General features: G+C 37.4%; 1 protein-coding gene across 4 annotated transcripts in view; it reads left to right on the top strand.

Moving 5' to 3' along the window:
• Positions 1 to 19,004, top strand: part of TCAIM (T cell activation inhibitor, mitochondrial) — a 51,279-nt gene that overhangs the window by 13,572 nt on the left and 18,703 nt on the right. For all 4 annotated transcript variants that reach the window (XM_082412939.1, XM_082412938.1, XM_082412936.1 and 1 more), the window contains exons 2-5: positions 6 to 78; positions 1,698 to 1,833; positions 4,606 to 4,759; positions 7,673 to 7,925. In XM_082412939.1, coding sequence (XP_082269065.1) covers positions 6 to 78; positions 1,698 to 1,833; positions 4,606 to 4,759; positions 7,673 to 7,925 — 616 coding nt within the window. The remainder of the gene's footprint in view (positions 1 to 5; positions 79 to 1,697; positions 1,834 to 4,605; positions 4,760 to 7,672; positions 7,926 to 19,004) is intronic.

Raw genomic sequence — 19,004 nt, 5'->3', positions numbered from 1 at the left:
TTAAGTGATTAATGGATGCCTGGAAGTTGACCTACATATATATTCAGAAATGTTTTGCCACCTGAGACCTGTGAGGAGGTAAGCTTTGTGGTTCCATCTGTTATTAGTATTTGTGGGGGTGGAGGGGTGTGGAATCTGTTAGGTGTTTAGCTAATTTCAATTTATTATAATTTATCAAATTCTGACTATTTTGTGGATAATATGGTGGAGGGCAGGAATAAAAAAAGAAACAGAAAATTCATGTGAACATCCAGGTCCATTCTCCCAAGAGTCCATTCAGAGTAGAAGGTGAAAAGAATACCATCTTTCAAAATAGTTCAGTGTGAAAAGTTTAAGAGGAAAAAAGATAAAGTTTGTCCTTAGCACAGTTCTTATTACCATGTTGCTCTCAAGTCTATTGCTGTCATATAGAAAACCACGTTACATTTAAATTGGATAGTAAGGTCATTTAACTATTATATTTGCTATTTATATAGTAAATAGTAGATTGTCTAAACCCTGTCTACTTCAAGAAAGGATTTAAGGAGTTCAGTAAAATTTAATTGGCACAGTAATAGGCATATATAGGGTAATCAAAATGGAGACCAGATACCCTCTAGAGAAAGATCATTTGTTAAAAAAAATAGAACTCATGAGACAATTATTCAAACATCAAATTTTGTTCTGGCTTCTTGGTAGCCAAGTCAAAAGAGATAAATAAAGTGTTTATTTGGCTCAAAGTATATAACCAAAATAAAATTGGATCTGTTACATAAAAATGACATGTGAAGTTTTAGATTTCTAAAACATATTTGGCAATAATTAGTACTTTTAATTAACTATTATGTACATGAATATCTCAGTAAATAGTCATCGTTAAAAGGAATGTCTTGGGGGCTTCCCTGGTGGTGCAGTGGTTGAGAATCTGCCTGCCAGTGCAGGGGACACGGGTTCGAGCCCTGGTCTGGGAAGATCCCACATGCCGCGGAGCAACTGGGCCCGTGAGCCACAGTTACTGAGCCTGCGCGTCTGGAGCCTGTGCTCCGCAACAAGAGAGGCCACGATGGTGAGAGGCCCGCGCACCGTGATGAAGAGTGGTCCCCACTTGCCGCAACTAGAGAAAGCCCTCGCACAGAAACGAAGACTCAACACAGTCATAAATAAATAAATAAATTAATTAATTAATTAATTAATTTTTTTAAAAAAAGGAATGTCTTGGGACTTCCCTGGTGGCGGAGTGGTTAAGAATCCACCTGCCAATGCAGGGGACACGGGTTCGATCCCTGGTTCGGGAAGATCCCACATGCCACGGAGCAACTAAGCCCGCATGCCGCAGCTACTGAGCCCATGCGCCGCAACTACTGAAGCCCACTTGCACGCTAGGGCCCGCACGCTGCAACTACTGAGCCTGTGCACTCTGGAGCCTGCGCACCACAACGAAAGATCCCGCGTGCCACAACTAAGACCCAGTGCAGCCAAAAAAAAAGTAAATAATAAATTTTAAAAAAAGAAAAAGAAAAGAAATCATGTGGGACTCACTGCTTTCAAAACTTTTGTAGATTTCAAAAAAACCCACAAAATTTTACCCTTTGGTTTTTGTCTTATTTCTACGGTATTTTCCATACACAGTAATCTTAATGCTGCTGTCACTTTATACACGGGGGATTTGTGTCCATGTCAGTGCTCTGGTGAATAATAAATCCATATCTTTTAAAAAGGTTATGTCCAGGAAAGATATTTCCATACTGGTTTCTCTACTCAAGAGCTTTATCGGGAGCTGAAGCAGTCAATGCCTTGAGGCCATTCTATTTTGCTGTACATCCAGATTTCTTTGGACAGCACCCCAGGGAAAGGGTAAACAATTATTTTTTTACTTTTTAACATTTAGTCTATGTTTCTGTTTAGTTTATTTATCTTTGCTACAGTATAATACAGAGAGTTCTATAAATTGGGGTTGTTTTGTCATGGTGGAATAATCAGTGGTTTGAACTATAGATACTGAAAACTGAAACTAAAACTACTGTTTTTTTTAATGAAAGCTGTCATGTTTTATGCAGGCAATAAAGATATCACGTAAACTCTTTAGAGTATTAGTAATCATATTTTCTGTACCAGGTTTGAAAGTAAAATTGAGGGTTTGAAGGAAAATTTAAGGGCTCTGATACCATGATCAGTCCTTTTTTTTAAGGTTGATGCAAGGAGGGTTTTTCAGTGCCCAAATAGTTTTTCCTTATTTTGCATGCTTCTGGTCCACTTCCCTATATCATCAGTTAATGTCTGCTCAAGGAATACAAACTCATGATGAACTTAGTTAGGAAGGTCACTATTTTTTAATGTTAGATAATATATTACAAAGCCAGATGCTTTGGAATAACTTCATTGGTTCCTTTTATCTTCCTTAACATTGACACCTGGTTTAACATGAAAAGGAATTTAAAACTCTTGAAAATTAGAACATTATTGTGTTGCTTTTCCCCCTTTTTTGGGGATGGGGGCCATGCCTTGTGGCTTGCACGATCTTAGTTCCCCAACTAAGTGAGGAGTCCTAACCACTGGACCGCCAGGGAATTCCCTGTATTGCTTTTTTTCTACTTGCTGTGGAAAATAAATCAGTTTTGCTTCTTTGCTTTAGGAAAATATTTTGTTTATGATAGTTGATATATATATATATATGTATATATATATATATATATATATATATATATATATATTGGCTATTCGAAGTCAGATCTTTTTTAAGTAATTAGTAAATTGAATCAACAGAAAAATACTACCTTGGAGATGTCATAATTTAATATAAATTATTGGGGATGTCATAAATTAATACAATTTAATTTAATGTTTAATAATTTAAAGTTTTTAAATCCAACGTGTGAGGAAAAATTAAGCTTAGTACTAGGTGACTGGTTTCCCTCCTCTACCAGTGTACCTTTTTTTTTTTACTAAAACTTCTGTGTGCTATAAAAGGTGAACTCAGCAGGCTTGGGTTGCTTTGTTGCAAGAAATGCCTGGCTTCAGTACTGGCCCTTCAGTGCCTCCTGGGAGATGAGCTCTGAGCCCCTGGGATATCCTTGCCCGATAACAATGTTTTTGTGTGCCGGGGCCTTGGGCCACACCAGATAGTTTATGCTAACAATGTATTTTATGGTGAATGCCTGTTTTCTCATGTCTGAGGCCCTCTGGGGAGGCTGGAGACTGAATAGCTGTGGTCAGTCATGTGGGCATGTAGTGCCCTAGTAAAAGCCCTGGCCCCCAAGGCTTGGATGAACTTCCTTGGTTGGCAGCACTTTTCATGTGTTGTCACACGTCCTTGCTGGGGGCTTAAGCGCTGTCTGTACAACTCCCCTGGGAGAGAACAACTGGAACCTTGCACTTGGTCCCTACGGGACTCCACCTTACATGCCTTTTCCCTTTGCTGATGTTAATCTGTATCCTTTTGCTGTTATAAACTGTAACTGTGAGTATAACAGCTTTTCTGAGTTCTGTAAATCCTTCTAATGAATCATCAAACCCCCAACACAATATAGCTGAGAGCGGTATATTGTAATAAATTCAACAAACAAAAACAAACTGTCCCTAATTTCAGATCACACTGTGTTTCTGAGAAGAGACCTATAGGGATAAGAAGCAGAGTTATTGTTTATGCCATTTCTTGGAGCTATTCCTTCACTAAAAGACATTTCTTTTTTCACGTAACAATACATCCTAGAGATCACTCTATGTACATTCCTAAATATCATCTGTGTCATATTCTTTCCCTTTTTTTTCCTTTTGGCTGTGTAGCACTCCATTGAATGAAGATACCATAATTCAACCAATCTCTGAAAGGGCATTTTTAGAGCCCTTTATATAGAGAGAAATTAGCTCTTTGCTATGAAATAACTTGCAAATTGGGGAATTCCCTGGTGGTCCAGTGGTTAGGACTTGGTGCTTTCACTGCGGTGGGCCTGGGTTCAATCCCTGGTCGGGGAAGTAAGATCCCGCAAGCTGAACAGGGCGGCCAAAACAAAAAAAGAAAAGAAAGAACTTGCAAATATTTTCTTCTACTCGGTTTTTGTCTGTAGACTGCTTGTGTGTGTGTGTGTGTGTGTGTGTGTGTGTGTGTGTGTGGTTTTTAATGTGTTCTTTTCTTAAGTTTTTTTTTTTAATTGAAGTGTAGTTGATTTACAATGTGTTAATTTCTGCTGTACAGCACAGTGATTGTTATACATATATATGTATTTATATTCTTTTCCATTATGGTTTATCACAGGATATTGAATATAGTTCCCTGTGCTATATTAAGTTTTTAAATTTTTTTATGTAATTGGATTTATCAATCATTCATTACCTGGGATATTCAGTCATAGTTAGGCTTTTTCCACATCTAAGTTATAAAGAATCTCAGCCATGTTTTCTTCTAGTACTTATGTGGCCACATTTTTTTTTACATCTCATCCCTATGGAGTTCCAAGTTGTGAGGTGTGGATCCAATTTTATCCTGTACTGAGGAGCTATGAAATCCCACCATTTTTTAATACTAAATTCTTTAATACACTCAATAATGTGTTTAAAAGGTCGGGATATAATTTCTGATGTTTCCTTGTTCTATTTTGTGTATAAATGCCTCTTAACATTTTTTTTCAGGAAGTCAATGAAAATTCTCTTAAGAGATTAAGTGCCTACTTAGAAAACCTCCAGAAACCAGGCTTCAAGTCTTTGAAACCAACCCAGCTTATGTTTTATGTCAGAGAAACAGACCAGAACTCCTCTGATGGCCAGGAACACTTCAGCACTTCCGGTACGTTTCTTATTTCTCATGTGTCCCTTGCAGGCTTGGTGTGATGTATCCGATCTGTCTAACGTTGCTAGAAGACCTTCGGATTGAAGCCTTGTCATAGGAAATAATATCATTTAATTGCATGTTTTCCTGGAGTTAGATTCTGTTCCTGGTTGCATGTGTTTGATCAGCCATTTTTTATGTTTAAACTTTTCTGACTAGAAAACGGAAGTGTTCCTATTTGTCCCCTTCCTATTTCAGTGCTGTTTTTAAGTATTAAATGTCTATATAACAATTTGTATCTTTAAAAAATATAGCTTACATTCTCTTTAGTCCTCAAAGTACCCTGTGAGGAAGGTAGTATTTGCCCAATTGTAACTTAGTAATGTCCCAGGACCATGGAGACAGAATAGGGGTCTTGAACCCTTTAACTCCAGCCTCATGCTGTTTGTAAAATCTGATCAGTCTTCATGTACAGCCTTCTGTTTTATCCTTTGTCACTGCTTTAGCCATGATCCAGTGATACTTTAAACTAAGGATGAATGTGGGTCTGTCCATCCTTTTTGTGATCCTTGAGGAAATAACTTTATTTTTAGAATGAACTTTAAAACAGTTTAAAGATTTACCAAGAGCTTTCTGTGAACTAATGCCAGAACAAATAGCGGTCATCAGCTCTGGCTGGGTAAAGAGAAAAATCCTCTACTTTCAGTTAATGGTTAACTTTGAACCATTTATTAAAATAGATTATAAAAAATAAATTAAAAATGGGAGAAGACATACAGCATAAGTGACAAAAAGATAATGTTAGTATATAAGTAGTTCTTAGGAGTCAAGAAGAAAACAGAGCAGCCTGGTTGCAAAAATGGGCAAACACAATGTCTCGGCAGTTCAGGAAATAATACACATATATAGCCAATAAGATACAAAAACGTTTAGCCTCAGTAATCAAATGCAAACTAAATTAATTAGGTAATATTTTCCAATAAAGGATATATGCAATCTGGTACAGGCATTCCACACTATATAGCAGCCCTGACCTTGGATTAAACAATTAATGGAATTGATAAATTAAGAGAGAAACTGAGATTTACTCTTTGACTTACCTCTTCTGAGGATAAACTATTTTTTCCTAACCTCAAATGCAGGAATTTGCATTTCCTTTCCTCTTTCACTGACTAGAATAATTTTCCTACCAGTATTTCTCACTTTACCATCAATGATTCAACTAAAAAATCTTTCTTAGTTTGCATGTTCTACATTTTGTAAATCTATGTGGCAGGCATAGTAGGTATCTCTCTGAGAATGATTTACATTGCGATGACTTTCATATCGGTGGCAAAGACAAGAAAACACATTTCGGCCTTCTGTGGAATGGTGAAAAATTAGAAACAACTTTTATAGTCATCAGTTTTGGAAGTGTTAAATAAATTGTGCTACATTGATTATGTGGATTAGTATAACGCTACTAAAAAGAAAGAGAATGATGTATACATACAGATAATGGAAGAGTCACCAAGGTTAAATAACAAAAGCAAGTTCAAAGTAATAGATCCAGAATGGTGCAGTTTATATGTTGAAAAGGAACAATTCACACCGTGGGTGTGTGTTCGTGCAAACACATAAGCGTATATATCATATATAACATACACACAGAGCACATAGGAAAGGTCTAGAGCAGTGCTGTCCAAGAGGACTTTCTGCGGTGATGTAACTGTTCTGTATGAGCGCTGTGTGGTCCAGCTGGCGCTAGCCCCATGTGGCTGCTGGGCACTTGAAGTGGGGCTAGTATGACCAGGAACTGAATTTAAAATTTTATTTAATTTCAGTCAATTTAATTTTATCAATACATAGCCACATATGGCTAGTAGCTACCATATTAGGCAGTGCAGGTCTAAATGCTTGTGTACCTAAATGTCAATAGGGTTACATCTAGTGAAAGTGTGAGGTTGTGTGCCTGTCAACAGGAGACTTTTACTTTGTATATATAATTTTACAAGAAGGATGTACTTATATAACACTTGTATAATTTTCAAAACCAATTTTAAAAATTTTTCCAAAGAAAGAAAAAAGAGTCAGCATGTTATAATGGGGAAAATGCTTGGCTTGGTGGCAGCTCAGATTTAAGCCCTCACTTCACGCTTCTTAACCTCCTCGAACCTCTGCTTCTTCACATTTGAAAAGAGAGATAATAATGGCACTGGTGACAGTGTTCATTGAAAAGTTATGTAAATGCAACTAGCGCCATGTTTAACACCCAATAAAGGTGCAGGGGAACCAGTAGATTTCCTATTGTTGACGTAAGTTAGATTAATACCCTGAGCCCACTGACTACTTGCGTTAAAGTCAGATTGTGAAGTGCTAACTTTTAAAAAATTTGGGAATTTTGAGTCACTTCTGAAACTATTGTGTCCCTAGCTAGTTGGATGGGGTAGTATGAGGACAGTCTCTTTCAACCATAGAGAAAATTTGAGATTGGTTTCTGTGACCACCGAGACTGGATTGGCCCCCCTCCTTGAACCACTGTCGCAGGGCAGCCTGCCCCACCCTCCCCTTTCTCTTTAGTGCTGGACACCCTGTCTGGTGGACACTTGCTCATAGGAGAGCTTTTCCATCCCTTAGACTGTAGAGACCAAATTTATGAACAGCATTGAAAATATTCTCAATCCCCTTCTTGGGCTGGGGTGGGTTTGGTCACTGGCGCCAAACTAGAAAAGGGAGCTGACAGAGGACTTCATGAAGATGGAGGTAGTGTGGTATATAGTTTTGGAGAAGGGATGTAGTTTTCCATTTACAGATGATTTTCCAATAGGATGAATTTTAATCAGTAATGGAGTGTTTTAAAAGATTTTGATTCTATAAATGTGTGAAAAACTGTTTTTCAAGTAAAGCAAATAATCACCTGTATTAACTGTTTGGGGGAATTATATTCTCTAGGATTTCGAGCAGTCAAATTTACTTTGCACACCAGAGATCTGCTAAGCACAGTGTTATATATTCTCAACTCCTGCAGTTTATCTATTGAACATATCCAAAGCTTGAATACTAATGTGCATTCCCAGCCTCTCAAAGAGGCCAAAAGGATATCTGGCAGGCCCATCAAATGGGACAAGTCTTACTACTCCTTTACTGGGTTCAAGGACCCTGATGAAGACCTCGAGCAAGTCTGGAGAATGGAAACAACCCTAACGTATGTAAGAGTTTTTATTTAACTAAACTTATCTGTAGTTAGTAGCCCCCACTCGCCTCAACTAGAGAAAAGCCTGCATGCAGCAACAAATACCCAACGCAGCCAAAGATAAAACAAAAAAAACAAAAAACATGAGCTAGAAGAGAGGGTCTCAGCCTTGCATGCACTGGGATCCAGCCCATGAAACTTCTGCTTATACCCATTGCTCTAATTATCTCACAGTGTGTCCAGATGAACAAAAACTTGGGAATGTCTGACCTACCTTTTGGTATAGAAAAAAAGTGGGATTGGATAAGTCAAGGCATAAAAGCAAGAATGAGAGTTGTTGGACCTTAAGTCAAGGGGCTTTAGAATAACATATTAAAGAAATTCAGCGATTAGAAATTCAGCAAAAAAGAAATTCAGTGGTTCAGTTGAGTGTTTCATAGGGTACAGTTTTGGTCTGGAGCTAGATGTGTAGCCATCATGAAAAGATTGTCCCAGGGATCCAGAACTCAGAGGTAGTCAGCTGGCAAACAATGAAAACAGACTGGAACTGGGATAAGCCAATTCACCAAGATATGTGCTATTCCATTGGTTCCTTGCCCAAGCTGAGTATTTATAATTTCCTTATTTGTATGTAGTTCATCCAATAAAATTCTTCAGCCTTTAATAAAAGTAGACACTCTTACATTATATTATATTACATTTTACTAGATAATGCATTTTTAAGAGTAGGGAACATGTTTTAATCATCTTTCTACTAATCTGCTTTGTAGATTCATAAAACCCAACCAGCATTTTTATTTCACTGAATTAAAGAATTGTTGGAAAAGTGTGAATGTGCAGTGCTGGGGGCTGGGTGTGGAGAACTCAAGGTTGAATATGGAAATGTAAAATAGCTTAATACAGATGGTAGCAGTAGAAGTGACTCAGCAATGAATGTAGAGGACCATTTGTTTTAAAACAGTGCCTCTGTTAGTTTCATTAGTGTTGACTTAAAAGTATCTGCTGTTTTTAGCAAGAGATACGTTGTCTTAAGGAAATTTTCTGAGCGTACATGAGTTGTGTTACTATGAATTCTTCATTTCCTCCAGAAGTATACTTCGTTTTAAATTCAAGCTCTCATGTTGACAATTACCAGGACAGGCTCAAAACATGTCATTTTGATTTGTCTACTCTTAAAGAAGATAGCAACATACATTAAATAGACCACTGTTTTAGAAATTGAAATCAGTGGAAATATAGCTGTCTAATTTATTGATCATTATTATCCAAATTCAGTTGTCAATAGCTATGTATCTTGTCAAACAATGAAGTAAACCCATTCATAGCCAGATAGAACCTTTGTTTTCTTAGCTTTGACAAATGAAATTAACAACAATAAAGCATTACATGTTTTAGCCTTGTTTATAAGAGAGATCTTGCATTCACTTTAAAACTGATTTAAAATTAATATTGAATTATTCTAAATGAAACAGACGGTATTTAGAGTTGCTTACAAAAGAGCTGGAATAGGGTTGTGGCTGGTTCTTGTTGTAATGCTGTTTCATATCTTTTACTTCCATATATTTTTCTTGGGCTAGAGAATATTGAGAGTTCACTGGTATCACCTTAAATCTTCCTACTCAAAGCTTCTCTTCTAAAATCGACCGGTTAGAGATTTGTTTTGTTTAGTTTTTGATGCTTGTATCAGAGTTCCTTGGGTTATATTTCTTGAACATTGATATGTTAGTGACTTACCTGAACCAGATCGTCACACCTCATAGAGTTTGAGTTTAGCTTATCAGGTATAATTTTAGAGTAGAGGGTCCAGGCTGGGTAGGATAGGAGAGGACAGCTCTACACTGAAAAAAGGCAAGAAAAGGAATACATGCTGCTCTTTGGGCCCTTTGGGTAAATTACAGTATAGACTAAATGCCACACAAAAAAATCTGTTGCCTTTACCAGCATGCCTTAGAGGGCCTGTGGCCCGGTTACGACAATTGTATGAATTTGGAAGATTTCATATCTCTTATTTCCATAACCTAACCTGGTCTCCCTGGTCCAGTGTGTTCACACAGGCCCAGCACCCCTTTCAGCCAGTCTTGACCTTTTACCAACTATGGAAGTTGCCCAGTTTGCGGGAACCCTGATGAGGGTTTGTTCAAGGTTTTGTTTTATGTTAGTTTTTCCCAGTAAGGATTCCAGGAGCTTATGTCATCAAAGCCAGAGTGGTGTTTGTATCAGTTTCTTGTTTCAGTTATTAATTTTTTATGTGGCCACGCCACGTGGGACATGGAATCTTAGTTCCCCAACCAGGGATCGAACCCGAGCCCCCTGCATTGGAAGTGTGGAGTCTTAACCACTGGACTGCCAGAGAAGTCCTAATTTTTTAAATTTGTTATTATTTTGCAAATAATTATAAAATTGTTGAACCATTGGGAGCTTTCAAATCATATGAATGGGGTGACTGTCCCATAGTCAGGAGATTTAGGGTAGCTGTAACTAGGACAAAACTTCTTCACCACCATGGTCATTTTGGCCATATATAGTTTGTTTTTATTTTCATTCTTGTATTGTTTACCTTATCTTTATTATATATGTAGTTATAGGAGAGGACGCATAAGGAGCACATGCTGAATTATACAGTTCAGAGGGAGCATAAAAATAATTCTGCAAATTTACATCCAGCTGATCTTCACCTGGTTTACAAATTGCATTCACCTGATCAAAATTTAATCTTGGAAGCATGTTATTTCTAATATTTCAGAATGTAATGTTAAAAAGAGAAAATATAACAGTTTTATTTAGTGTAAACTTTCAAATAATTTTCCTTATGTTTCCGCAGAGACATGCAGGCTGAAATAAAACATAGAAATTATGAGAATTATGAAAATCAGTTGAGTTTTTAAAAACAGAACATAGAAGAATTATCAGGTCATAAAAACTCCATTTAATCTATTTTCTTCTTATATCTGGCAGTTACATTTCAATCTACATTTTAGGACATGCTGTGTAATTTGTATTTCTCAGCAAATTGTGCTTTATCTTACTGTAAAATTACTATATAGTGATAAAAACGCTACAATGAAATGTTTAATATGTAACGTTTTCTAATTTTATACGATAATAAAAAGAATTTACCAGTCTAAAAAAAAATTAGAAAATGCTACTTTGTGTTGTAACTTTTAGTATTTCCATATTTTGCATATATTCTCTGATTATCAAATAATTTTATAACTAAAATATATTACAATTATAGAATTTGTGTTTGGAAGGAGACAAAAGGATCCATTCGTATCTAAACAAAATTATTCCATATGTAATGTCTACCCCACTGAAAAAAACATGTCATTGAACTAAAGAAAGACCATTGAAATGCTATTCTTTTTTTTTTTTTTTTTGACAAGGAACATGTCAACTTTTTTTTTTTAATACAACAGGTTCTTACTAGTCATGCGTTTTTTACACATCAGTGTATACATGTCAATCCCAATCTCCCAATTCATCACACCACCATCCCCACCCCGCCGCTTTCCCCCCTTGGTGTCCATACGTTTGTTCTCTACATCTGTGTCTCAATTTCTGCCCTGCAAACTGGTTCATCTGTACCATTTTTCTAGGTTCCACATATATGTGTTAATATATGATATTTGTTTTCCTCTTTCTGACTTACTTCACTCTGTATGACAGTCTCTAGATCCATCCACATCTCAACAAATGACCCAGTTTCGTTCCTTTTTATGGCTGAGTAATATTCCATTGTATATATGTAACACAACTTCTTTATCCATTCGTCTGTCAATGGGCATTTAGGTTGCTTCCATGACCTGGCTATTGTAAATAGTGCTGCAATGAACATTGGGGTGCATGTGTCTTTTTGAATTATGGTTTTCTCTGGGTATATGCCCAGTAGTGGGATTGCTGGATCATATGGTAATTCTATTTTTAGTTTTTTAAGGACCCTGCATACTGTTCTCCATAGTGGCTGTATCAATTTACATTCCCACCAACAGTGCAAGAGGGTTCCCTTTTCTCCACACCCTCTCCAGCATTTGTTGTTTGTAGATTTTCTGATGATGCCCATTGTAACTGGTGTGAGGTGGTACCTCATTGTAGTTTTGATTTGCATTTCTATAATAATTAGTGATGTTGAGCAGATTTTCATGTGCTTCTTGGCCATCTGTATTTCTTCTTTGGAGAAATGTCTGTTTAGGTCTTCTGCCCATTTTTGGATCGGGTTGTTTTTTTAATATTGAGCTGCATGAGCTGTTTATATATTTTGGAGATTAATCCTTTGTCCATTGATTCGTTTGCAAATATTTTCTCCCATTCTGAGGGTGGTCTTTTCGTCTTGTTTATGGTTTCCTTTGCTGTGCAAAAGCTTTGAAGTTTCATTAGGTCCCATTTGTTTATTTTTGTTTTTATTTCCATTACTCTAGGCAGTGGATCAAAAAAGATCTTGCTGTGATTTATGTCAAAGAGTGTTCTTCCTATGTGTTCCTCTAAGAGTTTTATAGTGTCTGGCCTTACATGTAGGTCTTGAATCCATTTTGAGTTTATTTTTGTGTATGGTGTTAGGGAGTGTTCTAATTTCATTCTTTTACATGTAGTTGTCCAGTTTTCCCAGCACCACTTATTGAAGAGACTGTCTTTTCTCCATTGTATATCCTTGCCTCCTTTGTCATAGATTAGTTGACCATAGGTGCGTGGGTTTATCTCTGGGCTTTCTATCTTGTTCCATTGATCTATGTTTCTGTTTTTGTGCCAGTACCATATTGTCTTGATTACTGTAGCTTTGTAGTATAGTCTGAAGTCAGGGAGTCTGATTCCTCCAGCTCCTTTTTTTTCCCTCAACACTGCTTTGGCTATTCGGGGTCTTTTGTGTCTCCATACAAATTTTAAGATTTTTTGTTCTAGTTCCATAAAAAATTCCATTGGGGGCTTCCCTGGTGGCGCAGTGGTTAAGAATCTGCCTGCCAATGCAGGGGACACGGGTTCGAGCCCTGGTCTGGGAAGATCCCACATGCCGTGGAGCAACTGGGCCCGTGAGCCACAATTACTGAGCCTGCGCGTCTGGAGCTTGTGCTCCGCAACAAGAGAGGCCGCGATAGTGACAGGTCCGCGCACTGCGATGAAGAGTGGCCCCCGCTTGCCACAACTAGAGAAAGCCCTCGCACAGAAACGAAGACCCAACACAGCCATAAATAAAAATAAATAAATAAATAAAAACACACATTAAAAAAAAAAAAAGAAGCGCAACAAATTGATAGGTTATAGTCGGTATTTTCAGTCCTTAAATGAGAATATGGAAAAAAAAATTCCATTGGTAATTTGATAGAGATTGCATTGAATCTGTAGATTGCTTTGGATAGTATAGTCATTTTCACAATATTGATTCTTCCAATCCAAGAACATGGTATATCTCTCCATCTGTTGGTATCATCTTTAATTTCTTTCATCAGTGTCTTATAGTTTTCTGCATACAGGTCTTCTGTCTCCCTAGGTAGCTTTATTCCTAGGTATTTTATTCTTTTTGTTGCAATGGTAAATGGGAGTGTTTCCTTCATTTCTCTTTCAGATTTTTCATCATTATTGTATAGGAATGCAAGAGATTTCTGTGCATTAATTTTGTATCCTGCAACTTTACCGAATTCACTGATCAGCTCTAGTAGTTTTCTGGTGGCATCTTTAGGATTCTCTATGTATAGTATCATGTCATCTGCAAACAGTGACAGTTTTACTTCTTCTTTTCGAATTTGTATTCCTTTTATTTCTTTTACTTCTCTGATTGCTGTGGCTAGGACTTCCAAAACTATGTTGAATATTTGTGGTGAGAGTGGACATCCTTGTCTTGTTCCTTGATCGTAGAGGAAATGCTTTCAGTTTTTCACCATTGAGAATGATGTTTGCTGTGGGTTTGTCAAATATGGCCTTTATTATGTTGAGGTAGGTTCCCTCTATGCCCACTTTCTGGAGAGTTTTTATCATAAATAGGTGTTGAATTTTGTCAAAAGCCTTTTCTGCATCTATTGAGATGATCATATGGTTTTTATTCTTCAATTTGTTAATATGGTGTATCACATGGATTGATTTGCGTATATTGAAGAATCCTTGCATCCCTGGGATAAATCCCACTTGATCATGGTGTATGATCCTTTTAATGTGTTGTTGGATTCTGTTTGCTAGTATTTTGTTGAGGATTTTTGCATTTATATTCATCAGTGATATTGGTCTGTAATTTTCCTTTTTTCTAGTATCTTTGTCTGGTTTTGGTATCAGGGTGATGGTGGCCTCATAGAATGAGTTTGGGAGTGTTCCTTCCTCTGCAATTTTTTGGAAGAGTTTGAGAAGGATGGGTGTTAGCTCTTCTCTAAATGTTTGTTAGAATTCACCTGTGAAGCCATCTGGTCCTGGACTTTTGTTTGTTGAAAGATTTTTAATCACAGTTTCAATTTCATTACTTGTGATTGGTCTGTTCATATTTTCTGTTTCTTCCTGGTTCAGTATTGGGAGGTTATACCTTTCTAAGAATTTGTCCATTTCTTCCAGGTTGTCCATTTTATTGGCATAGAGTTGCTTGTAGTAGTCTCTTAGGATGCTTTGTATTTCTGCGGTGTCATAACTTCTCCTTTTTCATTTCTAATTTTATTGGTTTGAGTCCTCTCCCTCTTTTTCTTGATGAGTCTGGCTAATGGTTTATCAATTTTGTTTATCTTCTCAAAGAACCAGCTTTTAGTTTTATTGATCTTTGCTGTTGTTTTGTTTCTATTTCATTTATTTCTGCTGTGATCTTTATGATTTCTTCCTTCTGCTAACTTTGGGTTTTGTTTGTTCTTCTTTCTCTAGTTCCTTTAGGTGTAAGGTTAGATTGTTTATTTGAGATTTTTCTTGTTTCTTGAGGTAGGGTTGTATAGCTATAAACTTCCCTCTTAGAACTGCTTTTGCTGCATCCCATAGGTTTTGGATCATCGTGTTTTCATTCTCATTTGTCTCTAGGTACTTTTTGATTTCCTCTTTGATTTCTTCAGTGATCTCTTGGTTATTTAGTAACGTCTTGTTTAGCCTCCATGTGTTTGTGTTTTTTATGTTTTTTTCCCTGTAATTCATTTCTAATCTCATAATGTTGTGGTCAGAAAAGATGCTTGATATGATTTCAATTTTCTTAAATTTACTGAGGCTTGATTTGTGACCCAAGATGTGATCTATCCTGGAGAATGTTCCATGTGCACTTGAGAAGAAAGTGTAATCTGCTGTTTTTGGATGGAATGTCCTATAAATATCAATTAAATCTATCTGGTCTATTGTGTCATTTAAAGCTTCTGTTTCCTTATTTATTTTCAATTTGGATGATCTGTCCATTGGTGTAAGTGAGGTGTTAAAGTCCCTCATTATTATTGTGTTACTGTCGATTTCCTCTTTTATAGCTGTTAGCAGTTGCCTTATGTATTGAGGTGCCCCTATGTTGGGTGCATATATATTTATAATTGTTATATCTTCTTCTTGGATTGATTCCTTGATCATTATGTAGTGTCCTTCCTTGTCTCTTGTAACATTCTTTATTTTAAAGGCTATTTTATCTGATATGAGTATTGCTACTCCAGCTTTCTTTTGATTTCCATTTGCATAGAATATCTTTTCCCATCCCCTCACTTTCAGTCTGTATGTGTCCCTAGGTCTGAAGTGGGTCTCTTGTAGACAGCATATATATGGGTCTTGTTTTTGTATCCATTCAGCGAGCCTGTGTCTTTTGGTTGGAGCATTTAATCCATCATGTTTAAGGTAATTATCGATATGTATGTTCCTATGACCATTTTCTTAATTGTTTTGGGTTTGGTTTTGTAGGTTCTTTTTTTCCCTTGTGTTTCCCACTTAGAGAAGTTCCTTTAGCATTTGTTGTAGAGCTGGTTTTGTGGTGCTGAATTCTCTTAGCTTTTGCTTATCTGTAAAGCTTTTGATTTCTCCATCGAATCTGAATGAGATCCTTGCCGGGTAGAATAATCTTGGTTGTAGGTTCTTCCCTTTCATCACTTTAAGTATATCATGCCACTCCCTTCTGGCTTGTAGAGTTTCTGCTGAGAAATCAGCTGTTAACCTTATGGGAGTTCCCTTGTATGTTATTTGTCGTTTTTCCCTTGCTGCTTTCAATAATTTTTCTTTGTCTTTAATTTTTGCCAATTTGATTACTGTGTGTCTCGGCATGTTTCTCCTTGGGTTTATCCTGTATGGGACTCTCTGCACTTCCTAGACTTGGGTGGCTATTTCCTTTCCCATGTTAGGGAAGTTTTCTACTATAATCTCTTCAAATATTTCCTCTGGTCCTTTCTGTCTCTCTACTCCTTCTGGGACCCCTGTAATGTGAATGTTGTTGCGTTTAATGTTGTCCCAGAGGTCTCTTAGGCTGTCTTCATTTCTTTTCATTCTTTTTTCTTTATTCTGTTCCGCAGCAGTGAATTCCACCATTCTGTTTTCCAGGTCACTTATCCATTCTTCTGCCTCAGTTATTCTGCTATTGATTCCTTCTAGTGTATTTTTCATTTCAGTTATTGTATTGTTCATGTCTGTTTGTTTGTTCTTTAATTCTTCTAGATCTTTGTTAAACATTTCTTGCATCTTCTCGATCTTTGCCTCCATTCTTTTTCCGAGGTCCTGGATCATCTTCACTATCATTGTTCTGAATTCTTTTTCTGGAAGATTGCCTATCTCCACTTCATTTAGTTGTTTTTCTGGGGTTTTATCTTGTTCCTTCATCTGGTCCATAGCCCTCTGCCTTTTCATCTTGTCTATCTTTCTGTGAATGTCGGCTTGCTCCGCAGGCTGCAGGATTGTAGTTCTTCTTGCTTCTGCTGTCTGCCCTCTGGTGGATGAGGCTATCTAAGAGGCTTGTGTAAGTTTCCTGATGGGAGGGACTGGTGGTGGGTAGAGCTGACTGTTTCTCTGGTGGGCAGAGCTCAGTAAAACTTTAATCTGCTTGGCTGCTGATGGGTGGGGCTGTGTTCCCTCCCTGTTGGTTGTTTGGCCTGAGGGAACCCAACACTGGAGCCTACCTAGGCTCTTTGGTGGGGCTAATGGCAGACCCAGGGAGGGCTCATGCCAAGGAGTACTTCCCAGAACTTCTGCTGCCAGTGTCCTTGTCCCCACGGTGAGCCACAGCCACCCCCCACCTCTGCAAGAGACCCTCCAACACTAGCAGGTAGGTCTGATTCAGTCTCCCCTGGGGTCACTGCTCCTTCCCCTGGGTCCTGATGTGCACAGTACTTTGTGTGTGCCCTCCAAGAGTGGAGTCTCTGTTTCCCCCAGTCCTGTCGAAGTCCTGCAATCAAATACCAGTAGCCTTCAAAGTCTGATTCTCTAGGAATCCCTCTTCCCGTTGCTGGACCCCCAGGTTGGGAAGCCTGACATGGGGCTCAGAACCTTCACTCCAGTGGGTGGACTTCTGTGGTATAAGTGTTCTCCAGTCTGTGAGTCACCCACCCAGCAGTTATGGGATTTGATTTTTCTGTGATTGCGCCCCTCCTACCATCTCATTGTGGCTTTTCCTTTGTCTTTGGATGTGGGGTATCTTCTTTGGTGAGTTCCAGTGTCTTCCTGTCGATGATTGTCCAGCAGTTAGTTGTGATTCTGGTGTTCTCACAAGAGTGAGTCTGAAATGCTATTCTGTTAGCTACTGAGATATTAGTAAATGTCAGACTTGCATTTTTTCTATTTGAAATTTGCGCGCAAAGTTTTATTTCACTTTCATTGTTTAAGCTCTGAATCCTCTTAGTGTCCACAAAATGCCACATTGGACAACTACAATATTGGAATTATTTCTGTAGGATATTTGGAAATGTTATAATCATGCTTTAACTCATATCATACATTTATTCACTCTTCTCCTTATTTATAGGCTAAGTCATTGTTTTTCAAATTATAAGTCATAACTTTAGTCTCTGTAACCTCCTTTAATCGGGAATGGTTCCTCAGTGTTTTTTTGTCTTCCATTACCTTGCTGTTATTTTGTAGAATGTCCCTCAATTTGAGTGTTTTGAGTTTATCTGGTACTTCTCATAATTAGAGTCAGGTTATTCATATTTGGCAGGAATACCCCAAAAGTGACGTGTGTTGTTTTCAATGTTATATAGGAGGCATATGATGTTGATTATCCCATTACTAATGATATTAACTTGGATCATTTGATTAAGGTGGTGTCTCCCAGTTTTTTCCCCAGTAAAGGAACTATTTTTCCCTTCAGTTAGTTTCTTTTGAGGAGATACTTAGGGCTATGTAAATATCCTTTTAACACTGAATTTTTACCCCTTAGCTCTAGTGCTCATTGATGATTTTTGCCTGAATCACATATTATGATGATGGTTGCCAAATGGCAATTTTCTAACCTTATCATCCCTTCAAGCCGGCTCCTATGTCCCCATCATTCTTTGGGAACTCTCTTACTTCCTGGTTCACCAAGGTGTTCCAGGCTCATCTGGACTTTCCCTGGCCCAGTGTTTGATTGAACCATTTTGCCGAGAAGCTCTGGTTCTTTTAGGAAGGAATGATTTTTAGAAACCAAGATCTGGGTGGTGTATGTCTCAGTTGCTACTGAACTTCTTAGTGGCCAGAGCTAGGAAACATGTATCTTTGCCTTTATATCTATAGATAGATCTAATATCTAGATAGATAGATAGATAGATAGATAGATAGATAGATAGATAGATAGATAGATAGATAGATAGATAGATAGAAAGAGAGAGAGAGAGAAAGAAAGAAAGAAAGAAAGAAAGAAAATGCCATGTGTAGAACCTTCATTTTCATCTCAGTGTTTAGACACAAAACACAAAAATTGTTAAACTAGATCAGTTAAATTTTATACACTAAATGTAAGAATTCCAACAATCAGGTCATGAATATATAATCATAAGATTATATTTCAGTCTACAGTTTAAGACATTTGGTCCCCAAACCCCACATGGTATGCCATTTGGTAATTCATTTGTCAAAAAATCATCCTTTCTATTACATAATTTAAAGTAAATTGATTAACACGTATGACAATAAATGAGGAAAATGTTGAAAAATTGTAATAGCTAATAATCGTGATATAAAGTAAGATATTATTTTATTTCTCACACAGAAAGC

The sequence above is a fragment of the Balaenoptera physalus genome (assembly GCF_965194825.1).
Source record: "Balaenoptera physalus genome assembly, chromosome: 11".
In the NCBI taxonomy this organism is placed as follows: Eukaryota; Metazoa; Chordata; class Mammalia; order Artiodactyla; family Balaenopteridae; genus Balaenoptera; species Balaenoptera physalus.
This window is presented reverse-complemented; position numbering and strand designations above follow the sequence as displayed.